Source organism: Anser brachyrhynchus (genome assembly GCF_964034855.1).
Source record: "Anser brachyrhynchus genome assembly, chromosome: 1".
NCBI lineage: Eukaryota > Metazoa > Chordata > Aves > Anseriformes > Anatidae > Anser > Anser brachyrhynchus.
In genome coordinates this window covers 208628752-208646545 of record NC_137694.1, presented here as the reverse complement: position 1 = coordinate 208646545, position 17794 = coordinate 208628752, and the positions used below count along the sequence as shown (strand labels likewise).

General features: G+C 46.2%; 1 protein-coding gene across 7 annotated transcripts in view; it reads right to left on the bottom strand.

Moving 5' to 3' along the window:
* Nucleotides 1–17794, bottom strand: part of TENM4 (teneurin transmembrane protein 4) — a 1681110-nt gene that overhangs the window by 150850 nt on the left and 1512466 nt on the right. For all 7 annotated transcript variants that reach the window (XM_080576311.1, XM_080576312.1, XM_080576313.1 and 4 more), the window contains one exon: nucleotides 5869–5970. In XM_080576311.1, the coding sequence (XP_080432437.1) occupies nucleotides 5869–5970 (102 nt within the window). The remainder of the gene's footprint in view (nucleotides 1–5868; nucleotides 5971–17794) is intronic.

Here is a 17794-nt window from a genome sequence, read left to right as displayed (position 1 = left end):
TTCACAGCAAACTCACTCTGTAATTCCACTTTTCATCTAGGCTGATGGAATTTTCCACCCCCCCTGTCTCAAATTTCAAATGCTCAGTAGAGGAGCCTGCTCTTTCAAGGCACCAGGAGAGGACAGTTTGTAGCTTTTTTTTTCAACAAGAAGAGTAATTGCCTTTAACCAGTGAGAGGCTGCTGAAAAAGACTTACATATTTTCTGACAGGACAGCTGATCACTCGGTACAAGATCAGATAAATTGCTGGTCATCTGCAATAAGACTGGTATTCCACAGAGCAGTCTATGGAGAACACCTCCAGCACAACCTGGGAAGTGCTGTTGCAAATGTCAAGGCAATGGCAAGACCTCCTTTGCAGCACACCATAATAAACAAAGACAAAAGAGGTTTCTGGATGTTTTTTTTTTCCACTGCTACTCGTGCAACTCTTTTCTCCATGTAATGATATGTAATTAATTTGATCATTTAGATTCCATTCCAACAAGTGCTATCTAAGATGCCCAAATTATAGTAATTCTCTGGTGTGATTGTGGTAGCTACAGCCCAAATGCACACCGCTTTTCTTGTAAACTTTGCTATCACAGAGGAAAATTATTCATTTATTTGTTTGTTTGTTTTACTTTGTAGACTTGAAAAACACCTTCTCCGTGTTCAAGAAGATCTTCAAAGGGCCTGTGAGCACATTGCTGGGGATTTGTTCACATTTATGTGGTTTAAAATAATTGGTTAATGACACATTAATAATTAGCCATCATTAAAAACTGAAAGGTTGTCTGTTCCACAGTTTCCCACTCATTTGGGGAGTGAATAACAAGGTGAAACGAACACCCAGGAGATCTGGGACCTACAAATCCTGGGGCAGGCAGAGACCTGCTTGTCTGAGAATTACTGCTCCATACAGCAACCTGTATAGGGTTGCCGACAGATCCTGTTGTGGCTGTGCACATGCTGCAGTTGCTGCCCTCTGAGGCATTTGTAGGTCAAAAGCAGCATCTTAGATTCCCTCGAAAACCAAGAGGAAGCCAACACTGGGGCCCTTGTATCTCACACCCGTGGCAAGTGCTCATTTAAGAAGCCCGCTGGGTGGAAGTGCACGCACAAACAGCATTTGGACACTCCGTGAATTAATCTGTCTCCATAAAGGCAGACAGTAATCTGCGATATGAACCCAGACGATTTTGAACCAAAAGGCTGACTCCAGTGAGAGGTGTTCGTATCAGCCAGGGTAAGCAGCCTTGTGAAATGGGGAGATACTCGTGCGGCTCGGCTGAGAGCCTGAGAAAACCTCGGTGCGTAACCCGTGAAGGGAGGCGAGCTCCCCTGAAAGAGCCTTCAGACCCAAAGTTTAAATATTCTGCCTGGTGATGGAGGAGCTTTGCCTTCTGCCCTGGCTCTGCAGCGAGCCGTGGGGGAACGAACCCCGAACTTCTGCCCCCAGCTCAAGTCAGGAGGCGTGGGAGATGGAAAAACTCCTTTTGTCTCCGGCTCGACGGATTTGAAAAGGAGCTCAGAAACTCACGCCAAGCGTAACCTGAGTCAGCAACAAGTCTGACACGGCAGCTCTCGGGGACGCAGCCGGCCCCATTCATCTTAGCGGGGCTGTGAACCCTGAGACACCTCTGGGGTTCAGCCCGGACCACACCGCATGGGGATGCGGCCGGCCTTATCTCTTGGCTGGGCTGCAGGATGGGACCCAAAGCCTGGCGCACGCTCAGCAGGGCTCAGCTGGAGGGGGAGAGGACGTGGGGTTGGACAGAGTTTGGCTCCCTCCCTTGGGAAGGAGCCCAGCCTGCTTCCCAGACACAGCAACGGGCTGGGGTGAAGGCCTGACCTTCTTCTGCCTTCGCAAAGCTCCTTGTGTGGGCACTGACTTCATGCGTTACCTCCCTCCCCCCAGCCCCAATTAATAAATCTGCACTTTGTTGAGCAGTTGCAGCCAAAAAAGACACTGAAAAGTTTGAAACACTGCATTCCGGCATTTTCCACGTGCAACGATTTGATTTCTCTGCCTGAAACATGTTCTTACTAAAACTACTTCATTTTCTTTTTTTTTTAAATGTTTAACTAACCTAAAAATTTCAGGTCAAATGAAAATCCTTCCAAAGCGATTTATTAAAAAAATGCTTTTCGCTTGAGCAGAAAAAAAATGTATGCTATTGTTTCGTCCATCCCTACGGGGGAAGGGAGAGGCACGGAGAGGACATGGAAAGCTCATGTGGTTAATAGGTGGCTCAGAGGCTGGTGCCAGCATAGAAATTTTGGGTTTTTTCACCATGGGGAGCTTTACTCGGCACCCGGCCTGATGGCCCCAGATGGGTCTCTATCTCCAAGGGGAAAACGGATCCTAGGCCAGGAGCTGGCGGGGCTCATAGAGAGAGCTTTAAACTAGGTAAGAAGGGGGACGGGGCTCAAACAAGGCTTGTTGGAGCTGTGCCGGGGGAAACAATGGCTAGGCCGGGGAAGAAGGCGATGGCCCAGCTGAAGTGCATCTACACTAATGCACGCAGCATGGGTAACAAACAGGAGGAGCTGGAAGCCATCGTGCAGCAGGCAGGCTACGACTTGGTTGCCATCACGGAGACGTGGTGGGACCGCTCCCACGACTGGAGTGCTGCAATGCCTGGCTATCGGCTCTTCAGGAGAGACAGGCAGCACAGAAGGGGTGGTGGCGTGGCTCTCTACATTAGAGAATCTTTTGATGTTGTGGAACTCCAGGCTGGGAATGATAAGGTTGAATCCCTGTGGGTTAGGATCCGCGGGAAGGCCGGCAAGGCTAGCATCCTGGTCGGGGTCTGTTATAGACCGCCGAACCAGGATGAGGAGACGGATGAGGAGTTTTATAGGCAACTGACAGAAGTTGCAAAATCGTCGGCGCTTGTCCTCGTGGGGGACTTCAACTTCCCGGACATATCCTGGAAACACAACACGGCACAGAGAAAGCAGTCTAGGAGGTTTCTGGAGAGCGTGGGAGATAGCTTCCTGACGCAGCTGGTCAGTGAACCTACCAGGGGTGGTGCCCCGCTAGACCTTCTCTTCACAAACAGAGAAGGACTGGTGGGAGATGTGGTGGTCGGAAGCTGTCTGGGGCAGAGTGACCACGAAATGGTAGAGTTCTCTATTCTTGGCGAGGCCAGGAAGGGGACCAGTAAAACTGCTGTCTTGGACTTCCGGAGGGCTGACTTTGAGCTGCTCAGGACGCTGGTTGGCCGAGTCCCTTGGGAGGCGGTTCTGAAGGGCAGAGGAGTCCAGGAAGGCTGGGCGCTCCTCAAGAAGGAAATCGTGATGGCACAGGAGCGGTCCGTCCCCACGTGCCCAAAGATGAGCCGGCGTGGAAGAAGACCGGCCTGGCTCAACAGAGAGTTGCGGCTGGAGCTTAGCAGAAAAAAGAGGGTTTATAATCTTTGGAAAAAAGGGCGGGTCACTGAGGAGGACTACAAGGATGTAGCGAGGCTGTGCAGGGAGAAAATTAGAAAGGCCAAAGCTCATCTGGAGCTCAATCTGGCTACTGCCGTTAAAGACAACAAAAAATCCTTTTACAAATACATCAACGCGAAACGGAGGACTAGGGAGAATCTCCATCCTTTACTGGATGCGAGGGGAAACCTAGTTACTAAGGATGAGGAAAAGGCTGAGGTGCTTAATGCCGCCTTTGCCTCAGTCTTTAGCGGCAATACCGGTTGTACTCCGGACACCCAGTGCCCTGAGCTGGTGGAAGGGGATGGGGAGCTGGATGTGGCCTTGGCTATCCATGAGGAAATGGTTGGCGACCTGCTACGGAGCTTGGATGTGCGCAAGTCGATGGGGCCGGATGGGATCCACCCGAGGGTACTGAGAGAACTGGCGGAGGAGCTGGCTGAGCCGCTTTCCATCATTTATCGGCAGTCCTGGCTATCGGGGGAGGTCCCGGTTGACTGGCGGCTAGCCAATGTGACGCCTATCTATAAGAAGGGCCGCAGGGCAGACCCGGGGAACTATAGGCCTGTCAGTTTGACCTCAGTGCCGGGGAAGCTCATGGAGCAGATTATCTTGAGGGTCATCACGCGGCACTTGCAGGGCAAGCAGGCGATCAGGCCCAGTCAGCATGGGTTTATGAAAGGCAGGTCCTGCTTGACGAACCTGATCTCCTTCTATGACCAAGTGACGCGCTTGGTGGATGAGGGAAAGGCTGTGGACGTGGTCTACCTTGACCTCAGTAAGGCTTTTGACACCGTTCCCCACAACATCCTCCTCAAGAAACTGGCTGCTCGGGGCTTGGACTGGCGTACGCTTCGCTGGGTTAGAAACTGGCTGGATGGCCGGGCCCAGAGAGTTGTGGTGAATGGAGTCAAATCTGGTTGGAGGCCGGTCACTAGTGGAGTCCCCCAGGGCTCGGTACTGGGGCCGGTCCTCTTTAATATCTTTATTGATGATCTGGATGAGGGCGTCCAGTGCACCCTCAGTAAGTTTGCAGATGACACCAAGCTAAGTGCGTGTGTCGATCTGCTCGAGGGCAGGAAGGCTCTGCAGGAGGATCTGGATAGGCTGGAGCGATGGGCTGAGGTCAACTGTATGAAGTTCAACAAGGCCAAGTGCCGGGTCCTGCACCTGGGCTGCAACAACCCCAAGCAGAGCTACAGGCTGGGAGATGAGTGGCTGGAAAGCTGCCTGGCCGAGAAGGACCTGGGAGTATTGGTGGATAGTCGGCTGAATATGAGCCAGCAGTGTGCCCAGGTGGCCAAGAAGGCCAACGGCATCCTGGCCTGTATAAGAAGCAGTGTGGCCAGCAGGTCGAGGGAAGTGATTGTGCCCCTGTACTCGGCTCTGGTGAGGCCGCACCTCGAGTACTGTGTTCAGTTTTGGGCCCCTCGCTACAGGAAGGACATGGACGTGCTCGAGCGAGTCCAGAGAAGGGCGACCAAGCTGGTGAGGGGTCTGGAGAACAAGTCTTACGAGGAGCGGCTGAGGGAGCTGGGCTTGTTCAGCCTGGAAAAGAGGAGGCTCAGGGGCGACCTCATCGCTCTCTACAGTTACCTGAAAGGAGGCTGTAGAGAGGTGGGGGTTGGTCTGTTCTCCCACGTGCCTGGTGACAGGACGAGGGGGAATGGGCTAAAGTTGCGACAGGGGAGTTTTAGGTTGGATGTTAGGAAGTACTTCTTTACCGAAAGGGTTATTAAGCATTGGAACGGGCTGCCCAGGGAGGTGGTGGAGTCACCATCCCTGGAGGTCTTTAAAAGACGTTTAGATGTAGAGCTTAGGGATATGGTTTAGTGGAGTACTTAGTGTTAGGTCGGAGGTTGGACTCGATGATCTTGAGGTCTCTTCCAACCTAGAGAAATCTGTGAATCTGTGAATCTGTTTGCTGGGGCAGGCAGCAAACCAAAAGCAGGCATCCCAAGATTTCCACTTGGGGCCAGAGCATCCAGCTCTGCCTGCCATTGCTCCACTGCAGCCCTGCTGGGTGCTGGCCACCAGTCGTAGCTGAGGCAGACCTGCAAGCCTTGCAGCAATGGAACAGGTACTTACGTTTTCTCTAAGCAGTGCCTTAAAATAAAATATCGCCACGCAACGATGGAGGGGTCTGCTGAACAAACAGCAAAGCCACGTTTTTAAGTCGTGTCTTCTAAAGTCGCTCCCAGGATGAAAAGCCCCAGTGTGACATTTTGCCTGTCCACGCACAGCTAGGGGGTTGGGTTGACGCTACAAGCACAGCAATCACGACAAGTAAGAACCAAACCTGCAGATCCAACTCGTTACCATCCTTCTGCAGCATACCCAGGCTGGATGAGGTGGGCTTTGCAGGGGGCACGGGCACAAATACGACTTCCACAAAGAAAAGCATTAATAGAAGGGGAGGAGGGAAGAGTTAACCAGGTATAAATTCCTACCTCTGCCACAGTCAGGGCCTAGAAAGCCAAGGAAGCAATGGCAGGTCCCAGACACGCAGTCTCCATTCCCATAGCAATTACTGGGGCAATTATCCACTGATTCTAGAAAAGAGAAGAGAATTCAGATTATTTCTTTTGGCAAGAAAACACCTCTGAGTTTGGGAGGGCTTTGGGTGCCAGGAGAGCTGAAACCTCGAAGCAATCGCTGCACTTGGGACTAAAAGCATTAGTCACGAGCTCCACTAATGGGAGCTCATCCATTTACAGCAACAAATGGCTCAACCTTAACGCGTTAGCGTGGAGTGACTGCAAATCCTACGACTGATATCGCAGCTGCTCAGGCTTTGTCCTCACTCCGTACCTGAAAGCTTGTCTTCCTTCTTATTTTTCTGGGCCCTTTCCCTCGTTGAATTTGTCGGAGAGAAGTGATGCATGCAGTTCCCATGGCAGAACACACTTTTTGGGGCGATTTTGTTGACTTGGGTAAGTGAACTTGGGGCATTTATTAGCACCTAACAGAGCTGATCTACGATACAAACATTTCCCTATGAAATTCACTGATCACAGGCACTTGGTGAGCTCTGTCTGCCTGCTGTCGATGGGTTATTTCTAACTGTAAGTCTTCTGGTTTGTTCTGCAATATTATACAAACAGCCCAAAGTGCTGGGGCTAACATTATATCCTGGTGGAACAGGAATGGGGCTACTCCACACTTTCTTCTTTTTCTAGTTATCATCTTAAATTCCCTGACTTTGGCAAAAACACTGGCTATTCATCTTTCCAGGAAAGTTAACAGGTAAGCAAAACGGTATCCAGCACTTTTATCTTATTTTGAGGACAGTTCAGAACACTGGGGCTAAAACTGATCTTTCATAAAAGAGGAACACAATTTGGTAAACATTACTTCTCAAAAACGGAATGAAAACCATTTTATTTTCTTGACTAAACTGTGAGCAAAGATTGAGTAAATACGAGTGGGGCTCGGAAAGATGATGGAATACCATGGTTCATTCCACACTATTATTTCTCATTTTCTCCGAGGGAGACGCATATCTGATTAAAACTGGATTCAGTTATACAGGAGGGACGCCAGTGGTACATCTGTCACGGAGCGGGGTGGAAATCTTGGCCATGTGAATAATGACTGCACTTTCATAGGCATACTTCACCAGGCCCGGTGATAGCAGAGATATTTGTAAACTTCCTATGGGTGTAAGTGAGGAGAAACAGCTGCGGCAGAGATGTGCAGATTAGTTTCTAATCAGCAATGAAAGGGAGCCTGTTGCTGAATGGCTGCTCGCTGAACACCGCAGGTTTCTGAAGGACATTTTAGAGGACGTGGTGTAATTTAATCACCCAAAAAGGGCAACAGCAGTTTTAAATAATAAAAACAGTTTCAAGCGGTTACGTTTTAAGTCTTGGCAGAAGACTTTGCCCAAGCAGACAGCTCCATGCAGCAAGGAAGGTACAAGATGTGCTGTCAGTTTTCTAACACTTCACTTAGGCAGATATTCGCCGTATGGGGCATGGAAATACAATCACAGCGTGCAGTCAACACTTGGGGATTGATCTGCCATATTTATTCCAATCAAACAGCAGCCACATTTCTGAGAACAAATAGCAACTCAAAACTTGCGCGTTTTTGCTGATATTCAAGTATAGGATCTCTCATTTAATGGCAGGTATAAACACCAATCTATCCTGTAAATGAAAAGTTAGTATTAGCCTGTACATGTATGAGCTTCAGAACTCTGTGATAACAAATAACATTTATAGAACTAAAACATAGACTAACAATAGAACTAAAAAACATAGAAACACCTGAAAAGCAACGTGGCATCAGACATGACAGGTGCTGCAAAGCGTAACAATGCACCACATCAGCTAAAGGAAGTCTTTGTTACTGGAAATAATATTTTGCATTTACAGGGTGGTTCGGCTGATGTACCTGTGATGCCTACACCAGGACAAGACTCAGTACGCCGATCAGATGTACACTATATGGGGAACCAAATGACTCTCACTCACTGTACTGGTGAGGTATAATGGGATCTAAAAGCTCCGAATGACCACGTAGCACATCTATGTTTAGGTAACCAAACTTCCCTGACTCTTAGGGTGAATCCATTTGATGAACTTCACTCCTGCGGTGCTCCCTCTCCTCCCCTGACTAATTCAGACGTAGATATCGTCATCGTAGGCATCTGCATTTGGTCAGATCCATCCACAGTGACCAACACTAATGCTTTACAAAAAATACTCACATATATTTGCTCATCTGGCACTTTATTTTGCAAAACCGCAACGGTACGCGCACTATCATGTCTCCGCAGTCCTTGATTTCCCTGGCTGTTCTTCGTAAGCGTGCCCTAACTTCATCATAACGCATCGTGGGCCACCCAAAAGGAATATAAAGGCAGCTGAAAGAAAGCCGTTGTACCTTCTTCACCGAAGCACCCTGGTAACTTTTAATTGTGCCCTGACCACTCGACGCTATTAATGATAGAGGAGGCTTTTAAAAACCCTTCATCCTACTTCTGCGCCTTCTCTGATGCTGCACATTTTTCTAATATAGCTAAAAGTAACGTTTCCAATGTGCTCTAATTTTGCGTTCACTCGCATTGCCCTGGAATAACCCGACTGACAGAGACAAGATGAAGTGAAGAGGAAAAGAAATTCTCCCTCTCCTGTGGCTGGAGCCACTTACCAGTTTCTAGCAGTTAAGGAAACAAACTTGCCTGGTGTGACTCAGGGCAATTAAGGTCTCCGCACACTCCCCAAAGTTCTTCGCTGCTGAGAATAAACTCTGAAAAGTGATGAGGATGCATGCAGTATATTCCTGTCCCAAAGCTGCTACAACACGGCTCAAAAAGTTATTTCCATAAAGGAAGCGTTAAAATGAACGTGCTTTTTTTTTCTCACTAACTCCAGAACTAAGGAGAACAAACAAGGCTTGTGAGCAACAAGTCTGAGAGTTGTCTGTGTGTTTCTGAGCACGGTGCTATTTATATTCTTAGGTACGATCACAGATCGGAATTTCTTTGTCCTTTGAGCATTGCATGCATTAGTAAATCATACTCACTTAAGACCCGATAAAAACCTCCGTCTTCAACCCAAGACTGAATTCAGTTTCAGTGGTTACAGACTGCACCCATTTGAGAGCTGACTTGCTTTTTCTGGCCCCTCTGAAATGTGCACACACAAGCACACGTGCATGTACACGGCTCTCATACCTACCTTCCAAATTAAACAGGACATTATGGGTGGCTTGGCAAGAGGAAACTAGGGAGTGGAGATGGGGGAACGCAAAAAATCAAGCACAAAGAACCGAATGGAAAAATTTGCACATCTGTTGCAGATGCAAGGACTTAGCGAAAATATTATTTAAAGTGGCTTAGATGATAAACAAAATCAAACTTAAATTTCAGGGAGCCCCCAAGTTAGTGGCACAAAACTAGTACCTGAAAACACATTTATCTTTAAGTATGGCCACAGTCAACATTGCTGCAGATGTGAAAAACTGCCGATCAATAAATAAAACCAAGTCACTGCAGTTACGGCCAGGTTCTAGTTTCCATTCTACATCTTATTCTGCAACCTATTACACGTATTATACGGATATTTTCCAATTTATACAGAATTCCATGCGGTATTTTATGAATGGTGCCATGGGAATTGCATTAGAGAATCACGGCAACTATTTGCTTTGTTTTGTTTTGAACAGTTAAAGTTCACGGTGAGACCACGGACAATTCTTTCCTAGAAAGACACACACAAGCTTTCTGTTGGGTTCCAAACCTCTGAAGTGATCTGATTGCCACCAGCTGGTGAGGGCAAAGATTATTAATTGGAAGGCCAGCCGTGCGTGATGCTCTCATATGGTTTTGCTAGAGTGGCCAAAGAGAAGAAGATTGAAAAATGCAGCTTCCAAGCCACCTTCCAAACCTCCTGAAAACAAACAACTCACCATGGGGACAGATGAGCAAAACTCGAGATGGTGTGGCCTCAAATGGAGATTTCAGAAGCTTAAGTATGGAAGTAATTGCCCTGCCAGCTTCAAAATCTAATCAGCAACTGAAAAAACAAGTCATTTCCTGAGTAAATACTGTAAACACGCAGATATCCACTGGGAGAAGGAGTAATGACATGAGACGCACTGCCTGCAGACCTGCACGGTCTCGGTCTGGAGAACAGCACAGGAATGCATCATCTGAGGTATTCCCTGTCCTCGTCCAGCCTTCCTCACCCAGGAGAATACATACAAAATGCTTCTGCATTACCAAAAAGGAGAGAGGGAAAACATTTGCTAAGAGTGAAACCTAGACATCGCCAAGAGCAAAGCTCTTCTTCTGAAGGACTCTAAGGTGCTCCCCACCCAAGGGCTTTAATTATCAAAGCAGAGAAGAAACCAGACGATGGTTTGGAACAAACCGGCATACACCATGTTAACTTATTCTTTGTTTTGCCATTTTCTCTGGGGACATTTTTGGTCCAAGTACTCTCGCAGCTGGTAGATTTTGAAGGAAACTTGGCTAAATCTTTGTCTCATTGCTTGTTTCCCTTGTGCAATCACCACTTAGCCTGTGAGAAGCTACGAACTGGCACGATCCTGCCCGTACCCATAACAGAGACTTCACACTACGCTATCTGTCATTTAAGGATATCACTAAGCTCAATAGGAAATTGCTAATTGTTACCATTCCCATTGTTTTCAGGCTGGCAATCCGAGGCACAGACAAATAACGCCATTTGCTTGAGATCACCAACTGACTCGTGCCAGCGACGGAGCTCCCAGGCTAATGGTGTGCTCAGGGGACCATTTGCTGCTGACAAAAAGCCCCGCGAAAGCCAACTCTGCTGTGGTGAGCTCTATAAAGACGTTCGTCTGGCTTGCAATTACCTACCCGACTTAACTTTATTCAGATGAACTGCAATAAACGCACGAAGACGACAGACAAATTACTAGACTCTTGATGGACTTCTCTCTTAGGTACTTACCGTGCTTGTCGGTCAGTGGTACGGATACTTTAGCAGCATATCCGCCTTATTTATTTACTATGCAACGTTCAACTTAATAGCTTGTTTCTGAATCTTCGGGCCAGAGGCCAAGGCAGATGTTTGCCTGACACCAAATCCTATTAGAGGCTGCAGTAACACAATTGTGTGTTAAAGCTAAATATTTTATAGCCTACACTTGCCACCAAGCATCATCATTCCCTCGGCATTTAGAGGCAACTATCTATTGGCAAAGAAAAAATAGTTATCTAGCTGGCAATTGAAGACGGTAGCTTTCCTGGGAGTTAATAAGCGCCAGGACAGCTTTCTAAGAACTGATTAAATGCCATTCAGGGCAGTGCGGTTGTACGAATTCAGATGTAACCACTTCCTTCGATAACCTCAAGGAGCTGGTCTGAACAGCGTTTGGTGTCAAAACCTGGTAGGAACAGCACTGAAGTGTAAAAAAATTACACTTCAACGAATCAGCGTTAATAAAAGTATCTGGTGCAAAGAATATGAAACTTGCTTTTCTGATGAGAATATTACATATGAGAAGTGAGATGCAAAGAAAACAGCATTTGTTTATTTATTTATTTTTAATATTTAGGTATCCTCATTGTTTGGCCTCTTCAGCTAGTAGTCTACATCTCTACACAAGAAGTGCCCTCAAAATCTTTTGATTTGTGCTCGTGAGAAGATAAATGAAGCTGTTGAGCCTGGAGACAATTGCTCTATCTACCAAAACCCAGGGAGATACTTCACATATACTGGTTGGTGTAATAAAGGCTTTCCTTATAAACTTCAACCTTCTGTACACACAGGTGCATTAATTAAAAATGTAAGTAAATAAAATGAAAAACAATTTCTGGACAAATACATGAAGGATTATCATTCACTGTATCAAATAAATAGATATATTTACTGCCATACAGAAGGAATTTGTTCCTGACTGCCTATTCTTTGCCTAGTCATCTTCCCCTGGCTACAGAAGACACATTGCAATGAAGGTGGAGCAGGGCAGCAGGTAATTAAACTCCATGGCACATATCTAACCTTGAAATCCCCTGTGTGAGCCTCATCAATGCAAAGGGGCCATCAGGAGTGCATGGCATCCCTCTCACCTGACATGAATTACGTGTCATGGGAGGGTGAAGGGACTCCACATTACTTCACCTTATTTTGTGCTGCTGCACCACATACTATTTTTCTTAGATCTAGTGCTCGTCCAGGATAAAGCTGTCACCTACAAGCTCATTGCTATGTGTCTCCTTCACAAAAATCCTCCCTGTCACTGCCCTGACTGTATTAGCAGTAATTTTTAATAGGAAGTCAGGCAGTATAACATGAAAGGCAAAGAAGATTCTGAAGCTCCGCGAACACAAGCCAGCATTTAATTTACTTCCCAGTTGCAGAGCTTGCAGTCTTGTTTATTTTTCAAAGAAATGATGCTACTCGATTGAATTTCACTGCAGGGTAGTAGGATTCTGAGCTTAGAGAACTGTCACCTGCTCTTGTAATTGTGATAACAATGCCGAGAGAGACGTGGAGGTGAGAGGGGATAAAACAGGCTTCTGATATCTGAAACATCAGACTTGACATTTTGAGCCAAAAAAAAAAAAAAAAAAAGGAAGAAGAAAAAAAAAAAAGGCTCTGGAAACAAAGGAAATGTGAAAATGCTGGGTCTGGCATGCTCTCGCTCCTCCTCTTCCTTTCTGGGATGAAGTTTGAAGGGACTGATTCCTTCTTACGGTACATCCTCACCTGCTGAGATTTCGATTTCTCTGCTTCATTTGTGTTTTATAAGGCTTTTACATTTCTAGCTCAAGTAATCCACACCTGGCAGCCAGGGATGTGAAAGTCTTGACAGCATCATGGAAACTCAGTCATTATTTCTGAGTGCTCTTTCACAGTTTCCTCTTCTGCAGGGCACCTAGCGCGATGCTGATACTGCTAATGCCACTTGATGTTGTGCCAGATTTTGATTTTTTTTTTTCCTTTTCTGAAGGCTGGGAGGTCTGTTTTAATTAAGGATCCGTGCATATAGCCCTGTTTTGCTCTCGGATCCCAATGGAACGCTAACCTTCACATACAGGTATCAGGATGCTAAATTAGGAAGAGGGCAACAGGCAGAGAGCTCTTCTGAACAACTCCTTAAGTCACTTCCGACTCTGGAAAGTCAGAGTGAAGTAAAATGGTCATAGTATCCAACTGCGTGTCATCCTCCCCCAGCTATTTACCCATAAGAACTTAAAATAAAATAAAAATAATAATAAAAAGCCATTTCTAATGGCAGATATACATCCCCATCACTCCACTGACAGCATGTACCTGCTCCAGCAGCTGCTCCAGAGTCTGAATCATTGTAAAAGGTGATGGCAAAGCACAAAAATTTTGGCCTTCAGCATCAGTTTGGGGTGCTTATCGAAACCATCAAGACCTGCTGAGTTTGCCAAATTCCACAGTACCTCATGTGAGCCCAATTTCCCTTGAGATATCTGCACTTGTGCTTCCAGGCCTGGCTCGAGATATCTATCCAGGTACTCAAATGGCTCTCACCACAATAACATCAGTCATTCTCTCACTACTTCAAGCACATTCGACTCCAAACCCAGCTGGAAATACTACAAAAACAGCTTTGTGTGCACTATTTTTGAACTTCTGTTCCACAGAAACTGGGACCAAATGGGAACAGTTTGGGGAGTAAATAACGAGGAGAACAAGCCCACTTGTTTCAGAAGCCTGTGACACATTTGGTCTGAATTTGGTTTGTGTTTGAGGGAGAGCTTTATCTCACTGCCTCATTCCTTTCTCTTACTGCTTCCTTTTTAAGAAATCTCTCCAGTGCAAAATGCCTTATAATCTACAGCTATCAGATGGTTGAAAGCATAAGGTGTAATGGGATTTCAAAAGCACCAGGGCACTGCTTTATGTATACTACCATTTAAGTTAATGGTAAAATCTCCTTTGACTTCACTGGGACCAGAACGGGGGCACCTTTTAGAAAACCCTGCTAATGTATTTCTGCTCTTCATAGGGATATACAGGGAACACTTTTCTTCCCTGAGAATGTGAGCAATGCTAAAAGCCTGAAAGGGGCTATGAAATACAGTTCTTAAGGAATCTTACGTTGGCTATCTGAAAAAAAATCCTTCTGTTCTACGTCGCTTGAAATGTGATCGCAGCTTAGAAGTGAGTTGGGAAAATTTTCAGCGAATGATTCTAAACAGAGCAGCCCTTGGACTGAAGCCTTCTTCCTCCTCCTTCTAAGATGCACCTTAAAAGCATGATAACCCTTTAGCCTCAGGAACCACGACATATTACAAGGCTGGGGAGATCCCGAAAGACATCTCATGAATGTTCTTTTTCTGCGCTGCTTTTCTTCTTTGCAGCTGGAGTATTTTTAAACCTGAATTTCACTCCTCTAAATGAAACCCTCATATCCCCAGTTTGCCCAAGGGACTGCAAGGAATTTTTTTGTTCCTTCCCACTCTCATAAATTGTTACAAACTAATACAGGAAACAACAATTATTCAGCCTTCAGGGCTCAACTTCTGGAGCTGCGCTGGCAAGCGGGAAGTTACTTTGCGTTCAGTACATTACGATTCCTGCTCTTGCAGCTTGGGGCAAGGCTAAAGCTGGCCTTCAGTTTAATTTTAAACGATGGTGCAAGTTAGTGTACTCTAGGGAAAAGGAGGCAATCCATTCCTCCATACACACAAGGAGGACCTCCAGTGTGAACTCATTTGGTCAAACAAATGCCATGAAACTGTGGCGATGTTATCATTTTGGGCGCGTTAAAAGACTAAGTTTCATTTTACATGAAGTCTTTAGCAAATATATCCAGCCTGATAAATCGGGATGCAGTAGCTGGAATGACTGATACCTGAGGTTCCAATACGCTGCAAAAAGGTAGGTGTCTGGTGCTGTGGCCATACCCGAAAATACGATGCCTGATCTCCAGCTGCTGCTACAGAAGGGCCTGAGTCTCGCCCAGGCTTTATGTTGGACCTACCCCTCCTCGCAGGGATGCCCTCGACTTCTTGCATTGAGCTCTCTGTGGTCTGAGATCAAGGCCAGAGAAAAAGCAGAACTCCTGGCTCCACGTCTGCCTCTAGCCGACTGGCTGCACAAGCTTGGTCAAATCACGTTCCTTCTCAGAGCCTCCAGCAAGCCTCCGAGACAGAAATCAGTTTAGCATAATTTATATAACTCTTTCTCAGACTGTTGCAGCTCTTAGATAAGGCAAGCAGTCGCACATCTAATACACAGAACAGCCGTAATCATTTTAGAAGTCAACATATGCCAGGAGTTACTGCACAGACTGTGTCCTTCTCATCCCCCTGGGCCCCGTGTGGAAGGGGAGACTGGGCTGGTAACTCCTGCGGTGCCGAGCTCGTTGGCTTCTGTTCTCTCACGTGGTCAATTAAAGGCCTGCATGTAAATACGATTAAATACAGCCTTTGGAAAAGCAAGGCTTAAAATAGTCGGTTGTTCTAGCACAGAAAGGGTTCCCCTTGTGTTCGCCAAAGTGGACGTGTAACTCCCACCACCTCATTTCTGTGCTTTAGCAGGGGAGCGTTCATGGAAAGAAAAGTCTGCGCGGAGCTGCTCAGTAATCCGACGCAGGAATAAAACAAGCTGTGCTTACATTAGCTTGCAGTCTGGGGTGCACGGGCAGAGCTATATACAAAACTGCAGAAACGAAAACCATATGCACTGCTTTGCACGTTTCTCCAGAAACCCTCCGATAGCGCTGTACGTCGTGTCATTAAGGCAGAATTGTGCTGCTCTGAAAAAATGAACTGAAAGAAAGGGACAGAAATAACAGAAGGAAAGAGAAAGGCTTTAACTTCGGTATTAAATAAGCCTTTTCTTGACCCCAAAACCGAAGTAACTACCCCAATCGATAAATCTTTTGTACAAGCTCTGTTGGATCAAGAGAACTTGCCGGCCTGCAAGCAGCACGCTGATGGGCAAGTTCAAGGCTACCGGGCCATGTAAGTGCAGATGTAGGCAAAGCTTTTCAGAAAGACAAACCTACCTTTGCTTCTCTACTATTTTGAAGCATAATCAAAAAAAAAAAAAATCTGGATCAGTAGAGTTATTCAGACATCTAACTTCTACTGAAATGAATACACACTGGCATCCAAGCAATTTCTAAAAACGTGGCTTAAACTCCTTTGTACAGCCATATTAATGCAAATATCTGTCTGCTTGTCTCTCAATTTTTCCCACCCAAATTATCACTTGTAATCATTAGATCTATTGAAAGAGGAGTGTTCCTATACAAACCATTTCTTTACAAAGAAGGAAACAAGAAAAAGCTCAAGTGTACTGTTAAATGAGTGATTCTATCTCTGCTTTAAAGCTAAGCTAACTTTCTTTGCACATTGCAATTTTATACTGCTAGCTTTTTCTTGCAGGACATCAATGAAGAGATATGCTGTATATGGAAAGAGCAGTGGCAGAAGATTTCACAGCCAAGTATCTGACCTTTCCAGGCTTCTTATTATTTAATTATCTTTGAGATGTGTCCCTAATTTCTCTTTTATTAGAGATGCCTTAAGTCTTCACCAGAAAAATCCTGAAATAATAATTTTGCCTGCCATTATAACTTGGGAAGCAGGGTAATTATGTAAGAATTGTTTTAGACACTTGCAGGGAGAAAAAGGTCACCACAAATAACATCTAGATTTGAAATGATTGGTCTGACTTCAGGTTTCTTGGAAGTGCTCCGGCTCCAGCAGAAGCAGGCAGAAAGCAGCAGGTAACATTTGGGGAACTGTGTGCCACGGGATCAGGCACAAACGTTACTGACTGAAGCTGAAGGGGATTTAGGATCTGGGAGAAATGCTTGATCTGCTGACAGTCACACGCAAAGGCAGTCAGGGAGATAAACTCCAATACCAGGACATCCTCCTCCTCTCGGCTCACTTCATCTGGAAATGAGATTGCTAATCAATTTTGGGGATGGAGACAGAGGTGAAAAGATTTAGGGCGCACTGATAAGGTTATCATTGGCTTCTAGCTGCTGAGGTTTTGAGGGTCTTATCACTATCCATTTAAAAACATCATCAGTGTTCAACTGAGAACTGCAAACAAAACCCTCTGGCCACGGGGATTACACACTAATGCGAAAAGTTTCACCACCCCACAGCTCTCCTTCGGCTTCCAGATCAAGGCTCAGGCTCTGGTTGTTTTTATTAAGCTCTCTACAGATTAATTTTGCACATCGGCCTGAAGGAAGAAGTAAAATCTCACCCACCACACTACTGCACTTGTCTGGAGAGGGGAATTCCTGCAGCTCCTAAAAAGCTCAGATGGAGGGAGCTCGCCCAGCCCTACCTAGCCGGCTGGGCTGGGTTTGACTGTGCTGGAGAAGGCGATCTCCTGTCTTCTCACCATTCTCCTACATGGACCAACTCACCTTTCCCCGAAGGACCTTGTGCCCCGTGGCCAGGTGGAAGGCGCCTTGCAGTGCTGCAGCATAACCTGAAGCTATTCTGCAAATTAATGGAAGGTTTCAGCCGAGCGGAGCTGTCAGCCTAACATCATTCGTGAGATCAAATTCACAAGGAAGAAAACTAAGGAGACTCACAGCCTGGCAGGGACTCGTAAACACCTTTATTGCCTCCTAGCTGAACTGAGGGAGCGTGTACAGTTTCTACCCGAGACCTACAAGCTTTACCACGCTCAGAGAAGCCGGGTAAAAGCTAATTGAAGCCAAACATCAGGAAAGAAAGCACCAATAAAAGGGGGTGGTGGTCATGGGAGAGTAATCAAAAACGGCACTGACCATCTGGGCGTCTGTCAAGAGAGGGCTTAGCAATGGGACACAGCCATCTGAGTGTCTGTCAAGTAATGGGACACAGAGAGCCAAAGGCAAAAAACTATTTGCAGAGCGTGCAAAGCCCTGTTGTTGTTTGGC